We start from the raw sequence: 24,204 nt of genomic DNA on the forward strand, positions 1-24,204 counted from the left end.
TACGCAAACAATTAAACAATCCCACAACAATAAATAATAAAAAGAATCTGAATCCACGCGAATAACAAACATAATTGTGTTTTTTGTGCTTCTCTCAATAGAGCTTTGTCTGGTAACACAAAAACGAGTTCTCAAAAAAGTCACCTTTATAAATTAAGTTTCAGCATTTACATCGACCAATCAGAGAGCAGAGGCGGGGACGGATCGCCACGCCATTGGCTGTCTAAGCTCTCCGGGCTAACAACATTTTATATAACCGGATGATACAACATATACAGTTAACACTATAGTGAGAGTAGGACGCAGCTATCGCTTGAATACAGTGTGTCGTTTCGCACTCGTGCCGTCTCGCTCTAGCGATCCCCGGCAACTGTCAGATCCGAAAATGAAGCAACAGTGTCTGAAACAGCTCGGCGAGGCGCGTCGCCTCGACTGTTGCGTTCCGCGTTCGGATTTTGACTCGTTTGAAATTGACAGTTTCTTTTTCTTCGTTCAAATTCGACAGTTTTATTTTTTAAGTGCTATGTTTGTGTGATTTTCGGACGGTTACGGTTTGAATTTGTTATGGAAATGTCGCTCCCGAACGGCGTGGACGTGTCGCAATTAGTGCAGCATCCTGTCTTGGCCGCGTTGCCGCCTTTTTTCCTGAGAGCTTCAGAGAGATATCAGGTAAATATTTTTATAGGGACTTCAGGATTTCATAGGTTAAAAGTTTGCTTGCTGTTTTTCACGTTGTTATAATGTCATCCATCTAGCAAAAATATTGCAACTTTTGGAAGTTGTTAATAAATAAATTTCGATGTTTTCATTTAACTAAAGACGGCCTCAAATTTATCAGAAGTAAAGAAACTGTCAAATGTAAAACTCTACGAGTACAAATCGTTACTTAATTGTATTTTATTTGGACGAGATATATTATTAACATCAGATTCTTATTTCACTCGAATTTGAGTATTTTGAATAATCTAAACTTTCACACAAAATTTGCGACGGCAATGGCCGCAGTAAAAAATTGGCGATTCGTATTTTGAAATAACTCTTTCAATTCTATTTTAAAATCCAATAGAGGGAATGGAAAAAATTGCATTCTTGGTCGAATGAAATAAGTACGTATCTAACTTTTAAAATTAAATCTAGGCTTTTCTAGCTCAGGGATCCAAAGACCCTTTCCGATCTGCGCCACTTTTGTTGGTATAGATTTTCTTACTAAAGTAAATTTTGGGTTTGCGCGTTTTTACAAAACTTGCCTTCTTTTAATGATAGAGTACGTAATGATATATTTTTTAAATCACTAGTATGTTAATCTGCTTGCGCTATTAACAAAATAAAAGGTGATATAATTTTGTAATATAGTACTGTATTGTTTTCTAATAAATAAGAATAATATGGCCCTATTTTTTATTTTCCATAATTTGTTAACTTTCATCAACCCCCACAACAACCTACCTATGAAAATAGAAAGGTTATATCTTATCTATAAATATAATAAAACTGTAAATACACCATGTCTGTACATAGAAGATATTAAAAAAATATATGGGAGGATTTTAAGAGACTAACAAAAGCCAAAACAATTTTTAGATTTTTTTTGTCTGTATGTTTGTTTGCGCATCACGTAAAAGCTACTGGATGGAATTTGATGCGGTCTTTGTAACTTATTGTTAGAAAATAAAGTAAATAAATTTAAACTGACACTATAAAGGAATCTACGTCGTCGTGTCAATTGTAATTTTGGCGTGCGGGGATCTCCTGCAGTCCACCGGTACAGATATTTTGGCGTGCGGGGATCTCCTCCAGTCCACCGGTACAGATATTTTGGCGTGCGGGGATCTCCTGCAGTCCACCGGTACAGATATTTTGGCATGCGGGGATCTCCTGCAGTCCACCGTATTTTTATTACTTTTACCAAATCTCTTTTTGTCACAGCAACTAATCGACTGCAACTGTAGCGGCCCCTTCTGTTTTATCAAAAACATTGGTTTCATTTACACTTCCTGCAAATTCAAACACAAATTCGCAATCTAACCTATTATTATTGTCAATATCCCGGCCTAGTAACCCGAGTACCTGATCCAGTTCTAAATTGTATTATGTTGTTAAAATCACGATAATTGTTAAATTGTAATTGTATTGCGCTGTAATGAGATACGGGTAATTGTAATGTAACGTTATTGGATTATAAGGGTGTTGGAAGTAATATTTTTAACGTATTGTGCGGGACTCAAAGCGCTTCCTGTTACTTTGGGTTGGACGAACGTTTTTATACAAACACTTTTGAAACTTTAAAATTGGAATGAATCTAAAGAAATATAAGTTCGATAAGTAGCCATATCGAAATTTAAAAGAATAACATACACAACATATAACTAATAATTATTTGTTAGACAAATTAAAACCCCCGAGTTTCAATATTAATTTCGCTACAACTTTTGAATGGCTGAACCAATTTACATGAAACATTGCTAAGAACACTCGGGATAAAATTATGTATGAAACAAAAAAGAACTAAACGAAAATCGGTTCATCCGTTGGGATCTACGATGTCACAGACACATACGCAGACAGACACGTTAAACTTATGACACCCTCTTTTTGCGTCAGGGGTTAAAAAGGAATTTCTTACTTTCGCTTAGCTTACAAAAGGGATATCGTCAGAATGATTCGTTTCTGGATCTGGCTAACTCTTCATTGCGGCTCGATCGTTACATTATATAATTATGTATTTCACAACTATATATTTTCAATATGTAAAATTTTTGTCGAATATCTTTACCTAGTGATAAAATAAATATTAAAAACAAGAAAACAGTCAATTCCACTAATGCGATAACACACACACAGTCTGATAACCATTCATCATATTTAATTGAAGTTGAAATTGTGAAATAATTTGATCTAAATAATGACGTGGACAATTTTATTTAATGAATGTGTCTTACATTGTATGTTCTGTATATAATTCTGAGATTATAAGATAACAAAGCATACAATGAGGCGCTGCATAATGAGAAGCAAATTGTAAGGCTAAACCAAAGCCGTCCTCATCGTCACGCTGAGTCTACGCTCAGATGCCTATGCCTCTAAACAATTTTGTATTCTTTTTATGTAGCGTTATGGGCAAATATCCGGTGGGCATTAAAAGGAACTTCTTCCCGCATACTACGTTGTGGAATGAGCTGCCATGGTCCCTAGAGACACGAGGCTCATAAAAAAGTGCATTACAGGATTCATCCAGCGCCGGCAACACCCCTGATGTTGCAGGCGTTCATAGGCTGCAGTGACCACTTCCCATTAGTTGGCCACAAGCTTGTCTGCTTGCTCATCAATATAAAAAAAAAAATTATTGCTTGATGGTAAAGCAAACACCACAGCCCAAGGATTTGTATCAGGATAGGGAACCGATCATCACCTTCCAACAACACTACTACAACATTAACCAGCCTCCGTTTGTCCACCAGCGGACGCCGAAGTGCGCGCGCTGTAGGAACCACGGCGTCGTGTCAGCTCTGAAGGGGCACAAGCGCTACTGCCGGTGGAGGGACTGCGTGTGTGCCAAATGCACCCTTATTGCTGAGAGGCAAAGGGTCATGGCTGCCCAGGTGAGTTGAAGATTTAGATGTAAAAGTAAAAAAAATATGTTGCCAAAGATGAATCACAAAAGGGATGATAAAATACATTTATAGCAAAGCACTCATTTACTGAGTCTCTCACTTATAGATCATCGCTGTTCTGGTGACGTCAATCTTCTTTGGCATTGCTTTGCCTGCTGCAGCTATAAAGGCTTTATATCTCCCTTGGGTCTTAATGTCCCTAGAATAAAGCAGCTCCGTATCCTACAATAGCGTACGAGCCGACTAAAAAGCGCTTCTAGCCTTTGCCTCATAGGTCAAAATAAGACACCCAAACAGACACTGACATCAGGAAGGTCATTGCCCTTTTGACGTGTAAAGGGCAGATGGTTATGTATATTATATTCTATATTTCGTTGTGAGGTCTACCACGTTGAAATATATATTTTCGCCAGGTGGCGCTCCGTCGCCAGCAAGCGCAGGAGGAGAACGAGGCGCGCGAGCTGAATCTGCTGTACGGAGGAGCTCCGGCGCCGCAGCACTACCCGGAGATCAGCGACGACACGTCCAGTGCGCCTGGTGAGTACCGGCGGCTTTGTTTATCAGTGTATATACAGAGATTGTTGTTTAGCCCTCAACTATAGTCCGCTTTTTACGTAACTCTTCCCGCACTGCACTAAAATATGGAATAACTTCCCTCAGCGGTGTTTCCTAAGAGTTCCGACATTGGGGCCTTTTCTCAAACAATCGCATGATCAATCAGATCCGTCGACTCGCGTGTTCAGACATGTCGCTGTAGATTGTAGCCCTAGGCAGCTTCCCGCCGGTGATCACGCGACATCCGGAGACATCTCCAATCTAATTGCTTTCACATACAACAACACCAATGTATGCTTCATGTAATGTTTTCAGTAGGTAGCTATAGCTATATCTGTTTCGATGGAGTTGTAATTTTTTCTTGTTAAAAATTACTGAGCTCATTTTATCATAACTTTTTTTTTCTATCTGCCTCTCGGCCGACCGGCAGAACAAGTTTCAGGCTCCAAGCCCAAGTAATAAAGCTAAATAAGACAGCAAAAATAATATATTTTTTCAATGAAAATTAAACCTTCATTTAGAACGAACTGATATAAAGATATAACAGTCTGGTAACTTCTAGCAGTCTCTCTGCTGCGTGTTCTCCGTTATGTTATACTAACTAAATAAACATAAGAGTACTTAATTATTGTTTTTGATTAGAATAGTATCATGAACTAAGTCAAGAAATTTCTTGACTTATGCAAGGTATGATTAAGAAAGAAATAAATTGCTTATGCAAAATACATAAAATCGCAAGTAAAAATTATTGATCAATACTTTAAGTACAACAGTTTGCAATTTCTAAGCGTGAAGTAGCTTTCCTGCTAATTGGTTGTTAGTGTCAGTCACTATGTACTTACTTTCCTAATCGCCAGTCGCGCGATAACTTCTCAAATATTATTAATTTCTTAAGTCGTTTTAGAATAGGTAAAAAGTGTATTTTTAAAATAAAGGAAATATTAGATAATTTTGTTTTTGAACCATTTATTCAGTGCAAGATTAAATATTTATGTATTTAATTGACAAATACAACAACTACTTAAGTACTTAACTGTGAAAACCTCGCATTATTTATATGTGGCAAATTTTGTAATACTTATGTTCTTTTCGATATAAATTATCAAGTTAAATTCAGTTTAATTAAATTGAATAGTGAGGTGCGAAGAATAACAAACAAATACATCTAGAAAGTTAAAACTTATTAAAAGTCTACAGAAAAACGCTACTAACATATCCAACTCGCAAAATAAACCATTGAATTAAAACACAAAATAACTGGCAGTTAAAAACGCAAACTCTAACGACCGGGAACTGAAAAACGAAACAAAATAAATAGGAGGTTGCGGAGAAAGGGACATTTAGCGGTAATTATACAAGTGTCGCCGTCGGCTGAGTGGAGTGTCGCAGCGTTGAGTTGTGATGTATAGCGGTGTATGGAGGTGTACACTGCAGCGGTGAGGAAGCGGCGGGGCCCGGGCGTGAGGAATGCAAGGCGAAAGGTGACGTTACATTATTTAATGTAACGTCACCTTTATTATGGATATCAATATTTATTGTAGATTTTGCACTGTTACTGAATCTATCCAATCCATCACAAATTGTTAAAAGGACGATGATGTATGACATCCAATCAATTAATGTTCAAAATAAGGAATTTATTTTCATTTGTGCTATTCACTCAGTAGATTTATCATTAAATTTTTTTTTCAGTAATATACTTACTTATTTAGGTTTAAAGTGACTGTGACCTCATCAAATGAACGGTCATTTTTTCTTTAACCATTACAATGACTTAGTAAAAATAGAAAAAATAAAATTAAACCAACTGGCTAATGTTTGAAATTATTTTGTCAGCGGAAATAATTTGGCCTTATTGGACTTACTATATGAACTTGAGGTGTTTTAACAAAATGCAGATCATAATAAATCAAATTTCACGTGCAGTTAAAAACAGGATTTAAAAATACTGCCGTCCGCACTACAACGCCTCGCCTATGCACAGTGCCTTTCGACTGAAATGTTTTCATTTCTTGTCTAAAATTAAAGTGTAGCGCGCCCTGAAAGTTGAGTAAAAGAAGTTAAAACGAGGCCGCTTTACACCAGTCGTTTTAAACAGACATTATATAATAAATATGCATGTCCGGAAAAATATTTAAACTTATTTAAAAAAAGTTGGTGATTACACTGATAGAGCCTTACGTAATAAAGATAAATTGTCTGTCCCCGGGCATCGGTTGGCCAAAGTTAGAACGTCTTTTGTTGAAATACAATTTTTATTTTATTTATTCATTCAAATTTTGTGATTTTTAATAATGATGTAAATTCGTCCTCCTAATTTTTAATATATGTATAAGACTTATATTTGATAATTTACGTTCTTGGAGAAAAGGCTGCGGTGAAGTTTGTTGCGCCGCTTCTTCTTCACCTGCGCTTTGGAAGCCGGCAGTGGACTTAGTTTGAGTAATTTTTTTTGACATCAATAAGTGATGTATATCATCCTAAATTGAATAAAGAATTTTGAATGTGATAATAAATAATGAAAAAGTCCCTCCACATAAATAATACAAGTTTAAGAAATGCGTTTTTTCCAACTTTGACGGCGACTTTTTATAAATTGCCAATATTTTGTCTACAACATCATCAGTCCATGATTCTGAACAATTTTAGTATGGGAGTAACTCCGAAATCGCGAAAAAAAATCAGCTGTTGTATACAAAATTAAATACCTAAGTTGTGGAAAATGGATCAGTTGATTTTTTTTCGCGATTTCAAGGTTGCTTCCATACTAAAAGTTGTTCAGTACCCTCGACTGAGCATGCAGATAATGCCTGAACAAGAAGAAGAAATCACCTGTACAAGTAGTATTGGGGTTTGTCGTTCTGTCTATGGTAAGAACACCACTATACAGTATAGCAATGTTATTAGCTAGAAGTAGCATATGGCTGGCTAATGAATGGTTAACATAAAATTATGTTAAATGCTAAATTGAATGTAGCGCGCGCAGTTTTTGCATTCACATTCATATTGGTTTATTTGTCAACTAAGTGTACAAGTTATAAAGTCGGGTTTGCTCGTACAAATATAGTACCTACCAGATTAATTAGTGGGCAAAGGAAAGGTGGTATTAATGAAGAAAGTTTGGACGTGAGTCAGTCAGTGTGTGTGTGAGGAACAACGGCTTTTGATGAAATTTAGTTAACGAACATACAGAAATACATATAATAGGGTACTTTTTATCCGGAAATAGGAGCCCCAGGGAGCAGCTAATTTGAAGTAAAGCTGCCAATGATCCAGCTTCCAATAGATAATATTCCTCATCAATCGTCTCCTATAAACCGTCTCATCTAACAGCAATTAAACCTGACTCCATCGTAATTTGCCTTTGCCCAACGCCATTAGACCTCAAAGCTGAATTGCCGCTACTAAAGTATTAAATCCACTAAATGTAGAAACTAGCTAGCGCGTCAAGCAGCGTGTTAATTTGGCACGGTTTTCTTGCGCCCGCCTCTGTGACAGCGCGGCACGTGGTTACACGTGTACGAGTGCAGCGACATGTTTACAACGATGCTGATATTGCAATTGATTTTCGACTAAGATAGAAATTTATTGAGCATCCGTAATAATGGAATTCGTGCAAAAACATTGGGAAACGTTAATTAAGTTAAGTTATTATGTATATCAGTGTATAAAGTAAACAGAATAAAGTTAATATTTTTGACGACGTAGAGTTATTAATAAACCGAGACTGTAAAAGAAGTAATACAGCTATGAATATCATACAGAGAGACTATGACTGGTATGCGGCGATAAAATGTGGCCATTAGAGGGGACTTCTTATAATAAAGAGCACTGGCGCAGTTCATAAGATGAGGAGGACAGCCCTTCTCGACTATGCATGGCTCAAATATGTTGCATGTTGTAAATAAAGACATAGTATTACCATCATAGTTTTTATCCCGAACAGTGGACAAAGTGGCGAGTCGAGAAAGTAAAACACTATGTTTAGCTGGACAGCGGGCTTAGTTGAATTAGATACATAAATACTCAGTGATAGGTTGCTAGATTTCCAGTTTAAGCCTTGTAAACGAACGCATTTAAAGATGCTTTTGTAAAGCATTTAACTTAAAATATTCACGATGGAGAAGGAATAACAATATTCCTATTCAGTATTTAGGCAGGCTCTTATTGGCGTCTGTCATAATGATTACTTAGGCAATATTAATAAATGTAGTAGAAATTGAAATTATATTAGAAACAACATTTTCTTGCCTTTATGTCGGTACTATCGGCACACAGTTCACCGTGCTTTGGAGGTTTCGATGTGGGCAATTTATAACTCATGTGGAAGTCTTCCCCCGCTTCAGGCTGTACTTTGCGCGCGTCCGCACGCGTATGAATGCCGTCAAATGTCGCGCTACACTGTATTGAGGTTCCATATTGCATGCTCGAGGCGTTATGTGGCTATACCACAGGATTATTAATCCTGCTGCGCGTGAACCTAGTGGCTATTTCGTAGTGACTAAACACTTTCGAGAACGCTCGACGAATCTAAATCTGTTGTTACCCTGTTCTGTTATAAGTGCTTACTATATTGTCTTTCTTTTCGAGTGTAGCTCACTAACTGGTGTCAGATTTTATCATTCAATGGTTACTATACAAAACATACATTTGGAAACTAATAAATTAGACAAACATAAAACTCTCTCGTAGGGTTGTCCATGTGCCATGTACTCGTCGCAGCTGGAGTACAATGCCTTATCGATCAGACTCGCCCTGTTGTGGTATTAAATTGATTACCAATTGCATGACGGTTAAGTGGACATTTTGCCTGAAATTCACTACAATTCTTCATTAGTAAAATGTGATCTCTGTATTAATACCTAATGAATACAAAAATTATAGTATCTTAATAGAAAAGAAACAATTCTGTTAATTAATGATGTATAATACTGGCCACTGAGATTTTATTTTATTTTTCTATTAGGATATTTCAAAATATTCTTTGGCTATGTATTGTAGATGTAGTAATATATTCTATCAGTTGAATTTTAATACAAAACATATATATTGGTGTTTGTAATATCTGAAATACTTTTCGCAGTGTGTAGACCAGACCCCCAGTGTACAATATCAAATTAAACCTTTGTGACGAACTCCCTGATCCCTGACACCCACGGAAAACGCTGCTAAATTAAATCGATACAAGTGTGCAAAGAGACCGGCCAGCGGGACGTTTCTTCAAATTGATCGTATTAAGTTGATGAGATTATCGTACCCTTCGAGTACCTGATAAAGTTATTGTTTGATAATGTTCCGCTTCAAGAGATTTAAAAATTTCTAGGCAAATATTTTACCGGTTCGGGAGTCACTAAGTTGCAATATGTTGATTCGTTAGAGTTGTTTATCTTATTAATTTTATGTATATACTAACTGTTGCATGTGGTTTCGTTTTTTTATAATGTACCTGTATGTTGTGCCTTTTCTGTATCCGCTATAACATTTAGTTCAAACATAGAATTAATTAATACAGATCTAATTGTCAATGAGTTAAAAGTTTGAAGGGGTGTCGGTCGCCCGCGTTTGATCGAAAAGTCCCAGGTTCGACCTATACTCTGTCACATGAGTTTGTATACCAATTTGACTCATATAGTAGTTTTCTTATAACACAATATCCTTCCGGTGGAGGAAAACAGCTTAGGAAATCTGCACACTGCTAGATAGTTAAGTTCAAATGCATTTAGACGACTTGAGCGTGATCTGGCACAGTGTTGGTATTACACACTCGATAACAACGAATATGCTTTCATAGTTACCATGTAAGTAATAAATTCAAAAGTTCTAGCACCAGACATACTTTTTTTACGCAAGTTAATAATAATTTCGACCATTGTGATAATAATTCAAGTAAATTTGAGTAAAATACTTGCGTAACACGATCGCTTAATGGCTCCAAATGTCACCAGCAGATATCGAGTGACGACCTCGTGGTGACAGATACAATAGGTTTTGTGTAGCCTCCACACTGTCGCCGAACTCGGACAGATGCAGACGTAAATGCATGAACATTGCGTAGTTTGTATGAGTGCTTTTATTTACCGCAATGAAAAATCATCAATGTATACCGAATCCGTCAAGATCGGCGAACTTTTCGACGATAATGTGGAGCCGGCATTAAATGCTCTGTTTGGCTACTGCGGTCACTGTTACCCGATACTATGATTGAGAGATTATTGGTCGCAATGGAGCAGATAATTGTTACTTTCTGATGTTTTTTTTTGTTACGTTACTTAGAGAGAGAAAAAGTGAAGGAAATCAAGACACTTCCTAGTAAAACAAAATTTGGTACATTTTTTTCAACGCGTGTTCTGGCATGTCAATTTATCTATACTGTCCCACTTGGGTTTTGATAAGTTTCTAAAAGTTTGACTTCAGCTACTCACTATGTAAATATCAGAAAAAAAATTTTACTTAAAAATATAATAAGTACTTTTCCGCAATTGTTTTTTACAAAAACCTTTAGCCGGCCAGCATCCTTCATACATTCCAGCAACATCTCGCGTCTCGCTCTGTCGGAGCCGATACCATTTACATCTCAAGTGGTCCTCCACTATACCCGTCCTGCTCACCGCGGTAGACTAAACGAATCACCAGGTGATAGGGTTGGCACTGCTGGATTTTTTATATTCAATATGATAACATTTCTGTTATGTTTCAGCAATAACACACATACTTAATATAACATGGTACATATTAACTAATAATACATTATTTGAAATATTTATTGTTTTGTCCGCCCCTTTCACATATAATTGTCCATCTTAATATATATTATTTATATAACCCTTTGCACTTGAGTTGATCTTGCACTTTATCGATTTACATACAGTTTTCATCAATAGATAGTGTGATCCCTGAGAAAAGTTTAGGTGTATAATTAATAACCTATGTTTTTACCCGAATGAAGCCAGGACGCGCAAGTATTTTTATAAAATGAAAACGAATGTCATAAACCGAATAAATGATATACCAAGTCGTTAATCGGTCGGTTGGTAAGTTATTAACATTAGTCGGAATTTCAGCACAAATTTGCTTTGAATAAAAACAACTATGTCTAGACCTTACCCAGAAATAATTCCTAGAGTTATTGCCAGTTTTTGTCACTTGACATCGACGACAGACGGGTGGCAGCCCTGGGCCCGCGGGCAGTGGGATGACCCGGTGTATACAACTGTAAGCGGACGGGCTGAGAGCAGCTCAGTGTGTGCACCGCTCTCGTTAGCTAACGGAAATCATTTTATTTTAACATTTTACTCCAAGTGATTCAAAGGATTACTCTGACTGAGAATATTCTTTAAAGTTGGTTTTAAAATCTGATACTTATCGAAGTTATAAGTATAAATTACTGGCTTGTCACAACTACAGAACAAAACAGAGCCCATCGTTTTCCTCATTCGTTCGCTTTGTTATGATATAATTGACGTCTTTGAAGAAAAGTCTGCGGTCATGTTTTGATAGTTTTGTTACGTCGTCGTATTTTTGACGTCATATGTGATGTAGTATATCATCCAGTTTTTGATAACAACACTCTTCAAACTTTTCGGGAAAACTTCAATCAAATTACGATAATCTAAATATATCTCATCTAATATATAATCATTACCATTTTTCAATGGAAAACGTTGTAAGACTCTATTTGCCCACTACACGAAACCCTTGCCAATCAAATAATATAAAATATATTTCATATTTCAAATGAGTACTTTTTATAACATTCCATGTCCACTTGAGCATAAACTCGAAGACACCACTCCAATTTAAACGGAACGAGATCTCCCTCGATATTGTACAAGTATCGAAGGATACTCCACATAATGGCGGCTGCACACTTCTCCAATAATTGTTGGGCTCAATAATGAGCTCTCCAGCCTTCTGCGACTGACCACGCCATTGAAAGCCACAAAAAAGCCAAGAGATTTGTAAATTCTAACGATTTTACACTCTAAAAAAATCCGATAACCTGATATTTCTTCGTATCTGAACTTCATCATTTGATTTTCGACTTTATTTGAAATTGGCTAAGATTTGATTTCGGTAAATTTTTTTGGTGGATAGTCCTTTCGTCTAAAACGTTATCTTTAACATCGCCCATTGATTTTGGACTTTAACCGAAGTAGTCAAAGTTGAAGTTATGTAGGTTGTAAACGGTGGAGAGTGCTTGAGTTTGGGGTTAGGTTAATGGTCCACTAATCGACAGACGGAGGGAGCTGTGTTTGATATCAGCGGAGTTAGAGAGCCTGGAAAGGGTTGTTATGTTCGGAATACCTTTTAAAGGAAATGATGGCAAAAGCATTCGAACCACAATGTATTATCAGTTCCAGAAAATGTAATGAGAAATGTACTGTCTATAAGTATTAGGGTGTTGTAGTCTGATGATTTTTTCGATGTGTGGACAATTGGACATGCAAGCTAAGAGCCTAAAAATCGGAAAAAGATTATATCGTATTTCACATGACCTACATTCACAGCAGGCGCAGAAGCACCAATAAACTTTGACGTTGACTTTGCCCTGTGCGCCGCTCACGTTTACACAAAATGGCATACATTGCGTTTTTCTTGTCAAATTGGATGAAATGACACCTAAATATTTAATCGTATTATTTTCACCTAATATTTTTACATATAATTTTTGAACTTTATTACAGAAAGATGTAAAGGGCGGACTTAAAGCTTAAGCTTAATGCTTTTTCTACCATTTAAACAGTTCCTGTAAGAATATCGCCTATTACTTATTAAATATGTTACAGTGATAATTATAACCAATATTACATCAAAATCTCCCAAGCTGGTTGACGTCGCGCAAAATGAAAAAACAACTTCGCCCCTCTTTGTCTGTATCTCTGAAATGGATACACTCATCACCCCCGTGATTTGCGATCGACCCTCATGACATAGTATCAGAGACCAAGCTTCTTTGTGGAGAGTATCGGGCATGACTTAAATATGTTTCAGGTTAGGTACCTGAGCTTTGAAATATAAATACTATTGGAATATAAAATTGAAATATATACTTTAACTTACTATAGACTTTATATAATTAGACTTGTATTAACTTAGTACACTGATCCTAAGTTACTAAGGTTCTAATTTTGTAGTAATTACATTACTACACAATTTTGTAATTAAAATTGTGTAGTAATTACATTACTACACAATTTTAATTAAAAAGAATTAACACTATACTGAAAATATCATTAAGCCACAAGTAACAAAATTATAACAGCTTCATTTCGAACAACAAATCAAACTACGAAGATACAAAATGGTACTGAATCACCAATAAGAGTTTCAATCTTTTTGCGCATTTATCAAACTTTGTCTCTGCATTTATGCTACTCTGCCCCGACCCCGAAATCTATGCTACTCGACAGGGCTTCTTAAGTTTTTATTAAATCGGTGGCGACGCCATTTTTATTTCGGATTGATTAAACCAGATCGCGTTACGTTTTATTGCAGACGTACAACTCTGTTATTATTGGTTTTCAGACATTTCCTTCCCCTTTTCGTTCGCGAACTTCGACGGTATATAAAGTAACCTTCACTGGTATTTCTTAACGAGACTAATAAAGAGAAATAAAATAATTGTTGCAATAGTTTGTAACGAATTTAACTCCTATTAAACCGATTATAGTGAAATTGCACACAGTTAACTTTTATTGGACAAAGTCGCAGGCACCCGCTAGAGTTGCTTATACAAGAAAATGACAACACTGTAAAAAAAATAATTGCAATTTTCAATTTATCTATGATCATTATCATGTTGTAAGCCCTAGAGTCTCCTGAAACCGGCTGTGTGCCGCAGGGCTGCGCCTACCGCTATCTTTCCGCTGCGACGGACGCACAGACAGACAGACGGAGTGGTCGGGCTCCCCTCTCTGTGAGGCGGCTTTGAGGTACCGTAGCGTGTGATTGACTGGTATCGGTTTCGCCTGAACCAACCTTACTTGAAAATTTAAATTGAAGCGGTGGTTACTCGTGCATCTTACTCGTGCCATATGAGTTTGTGTACCAATCTGACTCATATGTAGTAATATGTAGTAGTTTTTATAGACCACCACTTGCTTCCGGTGGAGGAAAACATCGTGAGGAAACCTGCACACTGGTGGACAGTTTAGTTCCCTAGTGTGTATGCGACTATTTGCCACTTGATGGCGGTAAGTAGTCGTAAAAGTCAAGTCAGATGCCTTTAGGCGACTTGAATAAAATCTGACACCAGTGTTAGTAATAACACACTCTATATGATGATGACTTGCATGGATAACTGTGTTCCTGTTTCCGGTTCCGGTACTTGGGGGCTGTGACGTAGCGTCAGCGTAAAAAATAAACCATACAATTTCGAAGATTTGGCTGTGATTTTACCGTTCCAATTTTCACGTTTTTTCTTTTATAAATATTTTTTTAAATATGTTATTTTATGACTTGCCATGTCAAACAGCAATTAAACTTAACATTTCGATTCTGGAGACAATAAAAACAATTGTTCAACAACAGGATTGCGTCAGATCGGGTCGCGCGGGATATACTTTCAAATTAAAACCAAACTTAAATATATGCAATTTTCTAAAACAGGGATGTGTGGAACACTCCATGATGAGAGACTAAAATGCAGTGTTCTTTGACCATAGACCCATCAAAAGGCCCACTACTTAGTAGACGAGAGTTTATAAGTCCTGTTTCTTATTAAAAACTAAATAAACATTTTTAATAATACTGTTACGTCTCAAAATCAAATATATCTTTCACATAGCTAAAAAAGAGTTCCGTTTCACACAAAACAACACAAAGACAACGTTTCGTTTCATCTCCAATAAAAGTGTAACATTACAAAGGCCAGCTGCCGACCTCTCCACATTTTATTAGGCGCACACAACATTTCAACGTTTAATAAACTGTAATTATATATTATCTGTTGTGGATGGTATTTGTCATCCGTAAGCCGCGTACAATGGAACGGAATATTAAATACAGTCGTAATTTAATTTAGAATGTTTGCGACCCCCGGCGGCAGGGCTGGCACTTTAGCGGTTTTCAAGTGTTCTTAATTAGGTGGAGTAATTGATATGACATTCTTTTTGTGATTGAGAATTGTTTTATTAGTTTTAACTGTATGTACTTACTTTATATTTTCGGACAATTAATTGTTTGTTAACTTAAAACTTTATTGCACAAAATTCCAGAAACTATGTACATTTGTGCATAATTTTTGTATTTGGTACTTTAGACGTGACTTGGTACTTTGGTGGAATTAAGTTAAGGAGACGCAATGTGGCATTATATTTATTTGATAATATTGTATTTTATGTGATGGTGTGGCATTTGCCATTTAAATAGAATATAAATTATTGTCATTAATTAAATTCATCAAATTCTTTATTATTCAAAGTAGAAAATGCTTGCATTATAATCCTAGTAGTAAAAAAAATTTTTGCTTCGACTTTATTGGCGAACCTCTCTTCTTTCTGTTTTGCATTCTCTGATCCAATATAATTGTCACTTGGTTAATCATTTTAGCAGTAAGTCCGCTAATTGTACATTTATTACTTAAACTGTATTTTGTGCCAAATGAAATATATAAATAAAACTGTATCTGCGTTATATGAGGCAGCCCTGCTACCAAACACCGTACTATTGCGTTGCAATAGATTACTAATTCTTCAATCGAATGCATAACCAGTTCGATGATTCGGCTACTCCAATCTGAACTTTAACACTCTAATTAAAAAGTTCAAATTCAACGGAACACTTTCATAATAGAGGCGCCCAACAATTGGTTTTATTGTTACCACCCGCTGGCTCAAAATTTCAAAGTTAAATTTCGAACTACTACTCGTCACAGTAGATTTTAAACCTTAATGTTGAAAAAATAGGGCTGTGATTGCAGTATTTAATGTGGGTAGTAAATAATAGGTGTCGTCAACAATTGGGAGGGTCGATGGCTAATCACTGGAGAATGAGCTCCTGACGGCAGCGCGCGGGAGAAAATGTTTTATTAATTTTTAAAAGCCACCATTTGTCAAATGTAATTCGATTTTGAGGATTTCGGAAATGTGGGGTGTGACGCGCAGTCGATCGTACGCTGTTTATAGATTATTGATTGTTATTAATATTACAAGACGATTAAGTTTTATTATTCTATGACTTTGAAACATTTTCGATACTACCATTCGTATAGTCTTTCTCGCTCTTTTAGTAAAACTAGACTTAAAGAGTCTTGAACTAGACTTGTAGACTTGAAAAGAAAAAATTACACTTACACAAAATCTTAGAAATATAATATCTCGGTTTAAATAGTGATCGGTAAAACGCAGATTTTTTTTTTCAACATATTCACCTACCTACAACATATACATAGACGCTTTTTTTAATGCAATAAAACCCAACGTCTAAACTGTTATTTGCTAGCAGTTGCCCGCGACTGTATTCGCTATGAAAACGTCTGTCACTCTTCATCTCTTCAAGTATCTTCATATCAAAAAACACCTCAACCTAATCTCAATCCTTCTTTAACGGTAAATAGAGTGCTGTTACCGTTAAATAAGGACAAACAAACACACTATACTTATACTACATTAATAATACATATTAGTATGGATTACCTAATGCAAGTCCGCCATAATGAACTGAAACACAGTGTACCGCACGATGCAGATCCGACCGGCGGCCGCGGCCTGCGCCAGCTTGTGCCGGTGATTTAGTGGCGAGTGGCCGCGACGCCAGCGACGCCAGATTACTATTCATGGCGTAGGACGTGATTTATACCATTGAAGTTTCATTGTAATGTTATGAGGATGAACAGATGTTTTTTGGATCTATAGTATTAGATTTCGCTTCTTTAAATAATTCTAATTAATTATAAGAAACTTTTATTGTCAGAGACAATGAGTGTTTCATTTGACGCGTTAAAAAAATATCGTGTCCGTGCAATAAACAGCTGAGTCTCTCCTTGGGAGCAGATCCTGGGTGCGAAATCATCAGGTCATATCATATTAGTGAATTCCCATACAAACTGAACATATAGATTCAACTCCGTAAGACAAGCGGAAGTAGGTGAAATTTAAGAGATTTGATTAAAGACAAACATCGGGACGGAAGAAAATAAATAAAGAACAACAGTAGAGGAAGCCAAAAAGCAACGTATATTTTGATGTTGTTTTTTTTAAATAGATTAGAGTGATTTAAGAGGAAGATTTAGATATATAATATATTAAGGTTTTACCCGAGCAAAGCCAATACGGGTCGCTAGATATATAATGAAATATTCAATGAAATTAATATTAAATTGATGTACTCGTTCTCAAAGAAATTTTCAGTTAAAAACAGTTAATTTTTTCATTGGCCGCTCTGAAGTGAAGCCATAAAAAGTGCTTCACATTACAAACACGCACAAATCAGAGTCCGCAACACAGGCAAGTTGCATAACGACTAATTACTTGCGCAAACGGTGAAATAATTACTGGACAAAGTCGACTCTTTTTTGTTTTTGCTCTGTGCTTTTAGAGCGGCCATTTCAGCTAATGTGAGGCAGGTTTTCGCAGATTCTGTCGTAAACAAGCCGAAGGGTTGTTTGGTATATTTTGCCTGTTATACTTTTTGTGGTTTTTTTAGTTTAGATTTTTATTGAAAACCATTTGAGTACGAGTAATTTGTCGTTTATGCATATGTTTGACATCCAAGCACTTTGGAACTAACATTCAAATAAATGTTTTAGTAAAGCGATCTAACTAGAGTGTATGCAACTTCTTGGTAGGTAAATAGTCGTAAAAGTCAAGTCAGATGCTATTGGGGGACTTGAATATAATCAGAGACTAGTGTTGGAAAAAACATACTCTATAGAAAAGAAGTACAATTAAGTATTGAAAATACCAGAACAAAACTCGAAATATGCTAAAATCAATCGTCATTATCTGATTGCATCAGATAATAGATAATATTCATAAATTGTATGCACTCGGAATGGCGGCAGTGATGATTTATCTGCCGACAACATCGCCCGCACACAATACAATGCTGCTTTTGTTCACAACTGCGGCCAGTGTTATAAACAGAGAGGTAAATCATGGCCGAACATCGCGCCGCCGTCGGCCGACGCGAGTCAGTTTTAATTTTATGACCTATTAAGTGGACTTTACATGCTGGTAATAAAGTAGAGTGATCTATTTGAGAGATGTATTTATTTATATTTATTTTTTATTAATGGCATTAACGCGTCTGGATATAAAAAGAGATTGTTATCTTCTTTCGACAAATAAGTGTTTTCAACCCCCGACGACAGAAGAAAACAGAGGAGTTATAAGTTTAATACACAGACATACAGATAGACATTATCTGTATGTCTGTCCGTGGCTTAGTAATAGCCAAACGGCTGAACCGATTTAGTTGTTGTGTAGTTATTTTTTTTTAAAAGGTAATTTAAAAAAAGTGAAATTAGTGTTTAGCCGTTAAGAAACCGTCAGCTCTGATGACAAAAACCTCCGTGTCGGGGGTTTCTTAAATTGTTACTTTAGTTTTAACAAAAGAAATACACACATTCAATATACTTGTATTAAGTCAACTTAATCGTATAAATTTTCTTTTATTCCATCTACTTACATAATGTATATCTATGGGACGAAGTGAAAATATTTTTATTAAAAACTTCAAGATGATCACTTTCCACCACTGAATTGTTTACCGTCACTCAATGTAATTCGTGACATTCAAATATAGTCCAGGGGCTGATGCACCACACTCTGAACAATATACCACAATGGTACATGTTATGGAACAATTAAGCCGAACGTATATAGCATAATTTACAAGCAGATGTCTCTATTAATACCAATTCCAAATTCAATAGCACCACGCATCCCTTTCGCACTATAATAAAACGATATATCCATCCCGTTCACTCCCACATAATGAGATTCAAAATGGCCAGTATTTCCTTTATTGTAATTTAAAATATGAAAAGTGTATTGTGTAATAAAATGGTGTATTATTTTAATGGTTTTTTTGTTGAGTTCTGAAGCGAGGGCGTAGCTTTTGTAAATACACTTGAATTCGTTTCAAGGAGTATATTTTTATTTTGTTTGTGGCTTTTCTTTTGAATGGTTTAGGATTTTGTAAGCGTTGATTCTGTCTATTGAAAGTTATGTGTTTGTTGGCTGAAAAGTTTCGATTACGTGTTATTAGATAGATTCGTCCTCTCTATTCTTCGATTTGTTAGTGTTAAGTAAAGAACATCGAGAATAAATTATTAAGGTATGTTTTAATTTATTTTGAGTACAAATTTCAAAACTTTAATCAAAATAATATTAAAGTCCTTTTTTTTATTCATATGTCTAGATTATATTTTAATGGTAAATCATTAAACAATTGTCGACGTCAAACCCAAAAACGAATTTCAATAACAGTTCACCGGATTAAATTCGAACTAGTGAGTGTTAACGATCACTAGGGTAGCCACGATCTCCAGTTGCCAGTACAGACCATTTCGGTCAAAAGGTCGAAGTTTTCTTCGAAGAATTATTATAGCTTATGGTTTAGGTTCCGATAATGAATTGCCGAAATACGTAAATAAGGGACGGAATGGGCAAATACAGTGCCAGTTCCGTATTATACACGTGTCTAGCGATAAGCCGCTGAGAAATTCTCCATTCTGTGAAATTTCTTCTCTTGATAATTTTCTCAGATTTCTAAGAGAAATTTTCATCGATTTCATAGGACAATCTGAAGAAAATTCTCAGGAAATTCCGAAAATACATCCTGAGCGTACCCGTGCATTCGAGTACCGCACCTCGCTGCAACACGTGACGTATGGAGACCCTAACGATCGCCGATCGACCCCGCCCCCCGCCGCCGCAAAAACAATACATCGCCATTAAACTCTCTCACGTGACTGCGCCGACCGTAATTGGAAGGACACAATGACTTGTGCACGCGACTGTACTACACGCTCCAACTGTGGCCCTTATGTGGCATTTCTTAGGCTATTGTTTTGAAAAGTTTTGTTTTTATGTGGCGGTTCTTGGTGGGAAAATGTAAGGGTTGGTGCGTGACAAAAGATTGGTAGTTTTCATTGTGTCTCATTATTTATGTAGTGTTATTCAATAAATGTGAGAGATGCCTTGCCAGATCTCAAATCACAACAATATAATTAATATGTTTTAGTTAGATACGATACAATATAGTTTTTAAAAATTATTGAATATCCTTTTTTGTTGTTATTTACTATTTGCTCGCTATACGTCAATATAAAATAAGTATTTTGTATTAAGTACCATCTCGCTTTTAATAAAATCACTTCGGAACCAAATCATATAAAACAGAAAAGTACAAAAAAATTATAGAAATGGTCCATGAAAAATGTTTGTTTATTGATTTTAATTTTATTGACTCTTGCAACCCTCAGGATATTCAACACAGGGGTGAAATTTAAAACTCATTTGTGTTTTTTATTCCACCCTCTGCAGAACTTAGAGCTAATTGTTTTGAAAGTTTTTTTTAACGAGACCATAAACAACGCCCAATGAAGTCCAGTCCGGACGATCGTTTATCTGATGTGTTTCTCACATTTGTATAAATACACAGAGCAAGCGAATTTTATTACAATCGTAGAAAGTAGTAAAATATAAACAAATGGGACTCCCTGGTTCGGAGCCGATCCTGGACTATCAGATCGAGCTTATCAAAACAATTAGTTTCCACTTGTAAAAACTAATTTGTCTTTTTTGTCAACAGTTCAGAAACGCGCCCGCATCACCGAGGTCTGCTCCAGCCCCTCCCCCGAGCAGCAAGACAAGACGCCCGCCCCCACCCCGCCGCTAGCGACCCCTCCCCCGCGCTCGCCCTCAGACCACGAACTCAACGTTGAGGAGGAACTCGAAGACCAATCAGAAACGTCACTCACGCCCGAAAACCTGTCAATGAAGGAACGACCTGACGACGTTAAGAAAGAAGAAGAAGAAAAGTGGGATTCCGAATTCAAATACAAGATGTTCAGGCGCGATCGTAAACCTGAACCTACCCCCGAGCCAGAAGACTCGTCCTCGTACCAAAAATCTCCCGTCGACGTCCTCATCAAAGTGTTCCCTAGACGGAGTCGTACGGAGATCGAAGCGATACTAACCAGGTGCAAAGGTGATGTGGTCGCGGCCATGGATATGATGGTCAACGGCACTGAATCCGCTTACAACGTAACCCAAGAGTCACCGCCGTATTTACAGAGCTACCAATCAAAATCTGCGTTCTCTCCGCTTTCAAATCAGAGTTTTAAATTCTCTCCTTCTAGAAGATTCTTGACTCCTCCATACAGTGGCACGGGATACTTGCCTACCGTTATTCGGCCTCCTCCAGACTATCTATCATCGTTCATGCCTCCAGCTGAACTAATGTATGGAAGACAAATGCAAGTGCCCTCTCCCGGGACCTCCCCGACGTCAGACAATACAAATAATGAAGGATTTTCCGATTAGGGGTACCTGAAATACTGGACCGTGCTGTAGCCACAGTGAGTTGTAAATATTCAGTGATAAACGATTGAAGTGGGTTCCAGAAAAGCAGAGTAGTGGCGTAATACTGAGACAATACATTTTAATATTTATAAATATTAAACATTTTTGGTTTTGCATTTTGAAACTTCTTTGATTAGGTAAACGAAGTAATGGAAATAAAACTGGTAGTGCCATATATACATAGTGGTATACTTGGTTAATGCTAGCAGTACTTGTTGTTATTATCTCTAAATGTTACAACATTTCTGCCAAATCTAATACAGTATGTAAAAAAATCTTAATAATACAAAATGTTAGGCTAGAGAGAGGAGATGGTTGAGGATCGTTGTTTTAAATTATACCTTTCTAAAAAATTAAGACTTACTAATAAAAATGTTCATTTACTGACCTGACTAAATATATTCATTAACTATGAAGAGTAACATACAAATTGTACATTCTGCATTCTCAATCATTTTGAGGTAGAAAAATGTTTCCAATAAACCAAATACGCTGTACTTAGGATTCGAATGAAAAAATAACTAGTTATTTTAATGATACTCAGTTTTTAGATACTATGTAAATATTTAAACAGTAATACATAAAATTATGTAGTAGATTTAGATAAAATATTTATCGTAACGTAGTTAAGTAATTTTGTGTTATGAATGAGATTGTATGAGTATGCGTCTAACGCCATACTACATTGTAAATAAAGATAACCGAAAAGTACCTACTATACGTAATTCCTTATAAGTATTTTAGATTTTTTAAATTTATCTTTGACATTCCAAGCGAGATCTGTTTTAAAGTAATCTGTAAACAGGGATAGAGACTACTCATTCAGATACATGATCATTATTAGCTTTTAAAATAGAATAAATATAATTTCCTTGTAACAATAATGCTATGTTTACACGGGATTAGAAAGTATGCGTTCGTGAGTGTGTTGCATCACTTAACTTTGACGTTATCTTTAACGTGTGCAGGAAAACGCAAAGTACTACATTTCATCTAAATATCAGCGGAGCGCAGTTAAGTTAAAGTCAAAATTGACTGCACACTAACGAACGTATTTACGCGACTTATTGAGTTTGGATAGTCTATGGTAAAATTATACATACGCAAATACAAATAAAATTGAGGTGGATATTGATCCACCAAAGTTGTCAAACACATTACGGATATTGATCCGTAATGTGTTCGACAACTTTCAGTTTCGAAATCGTATTCGTATTTTACTAACATTTCCAAAAATTCAATAATTTTAACGTTTAATTTTGTTGTTTAATTTTTTTTAATGCAATGAAATCTAAGCAAGGCGTTGTCGCGTCGCTAAGATTTTTTAAATAGATATTCGTATACATCAAACCTCTAACCCCGTGTGAACTGCGGACAGGTCATTGTTTGTAACTTAGTGTTCAACTTAAACTAATCAAATATATTGTAAATATAATAAATTAGTCGTAGTAGTTTCAGTGCTTACAGTTTTAAGATTTACCGTGAAGTGTATATTACGATTACGCTCAATAAATTTAACAATTTCAAATTTTATTTTATTTCCACTTGAGGTCAAAATTAAAAATCCTACGTAATCCTTAAGTTTGTATTTTGGGCGCCTGTCTGTCATCGTATGGTCCTAGGTTCGAATTCTACTCGGCCGCATGAGTATGTATACCAGTCTGACTCGTGTATACTAGTTTTCATAGCTTATACACTATTAGGAAGACTATTGAGTTCACTAGCATGTATGCGTCTGCTGTCATGGCAGTATTCGTGAAAGTCAGAAGCACACACGCTTGTTATAAAAAAGAAATTTTCTTATCGGGCGCAGACTTTTTAGATCATTTTTCAATACAGTTACCACGTGATTAATACTTGTAGATCCGTTCGAGTGTAAATAAGTCGGGTATATCCACTAATTACAAAACCAAATCGAAAAGATCTAATTTTTATTTCATTTAATTTTGTATTTCCTTTTGAATAATAATAATACTTTGATGATGGAAGAAAAAAAATATAGACAAGAAGTATAAAGTCGAAAAAGTTGCAAAAATGTGATGTCCTAACGTGCTGTCCACTGACGTTCCACCACACTCACCCAGCACTGTACACCTACTTCCACTGACAGAAGTGCTGAAAAACAACGCTCGGGTTCTCAACGGCTCTCCATCTAGCTCTAACGCTCTACAGAACCAACAAAACTGTCATCTCGATGTCACAGATCCGGTTAGCACCGGACAGCTATGGACAGATCCGGACAGAACCGGTCAGAGCTGGACAGACGCCGTCGATGCGCTTTGTTTTCAGAATTAGAATGCGATATTGTCGAAGAAGAGATGGTTTGGTATTTGTACAGAGAGTGTTGAATGCTTTTGCGTCAGTTTTAGAAAAGTTCGTATTGATCATGAAAATACGGATCACTCACTTAGCGTTATAGCGACGAGAAAAGGCGATTAGTTTCAGACAGATAACCTTTTAAAAGACGAGTGCAGTCTACTTAAATTGTAGTAGATTTTTCCGTCGAT

At 36.2% G+C, this 24,204-nt stretch overlaps 2 protein-coding genes across 3 annotated transcripts in view; one reads left to right on the forward strand and one right to left on the reverse strand.

Annotated features, from left to right (window-relative positions):
- Positions 1–24,204, reverse strand: part of LOC128680964 (uncharacterized protein) — a 107,219-nt gene that overhangs the window by 14,233 nt on the left and 68,782 nt on the right. The gene's annotated exons all lie outside the window — the stretch shown is intronic.
- dmrt99B (doublesex-Mab related 99B) lies at positions 405–23,196 on the forward strand. 2 transcript variants are annotated; one of them, XM_053764482.1, is made up of 4 exons: positions 405–669; positions 3,441–3,599; positions 4,025–4,148; positions 20,925–23,196. In XM_053764482.1, exons 1-4 carry the CDS (start codon positions 565–567, stop codon positions 21,656–21,658), a joined length of 1,122 nt encoding a protein of 373 aa, XP_053620457.1. In that variant the 5' UTR covers positions 405–564; the 3' UTR covers positions 21,659–23,196. The 2 variants fall into 2 exon arrangements, with proteins under 2 accessions (XP_053620457.1, XP_053620458.1); XM_053764483.1 differs by having other exon boundaries at positions 3,459–3,599.

Source organism: Plodia interpunctella, chromosome 25, assembly GCF_027563975.2.
Source record: "Plodia interpunctella isolate USDA-ARS_2022_Savannah chromosome 25, ilPloInte3.2, whole genome shotgun sequence".
Classification (NCBI taxonomy): domain Eukaryota; kingdom Metazoa; phylum Arthropoda; class Insecta; order Lepidoptera; family Pyralidae; genus Plodia; species Plodia interpunctella.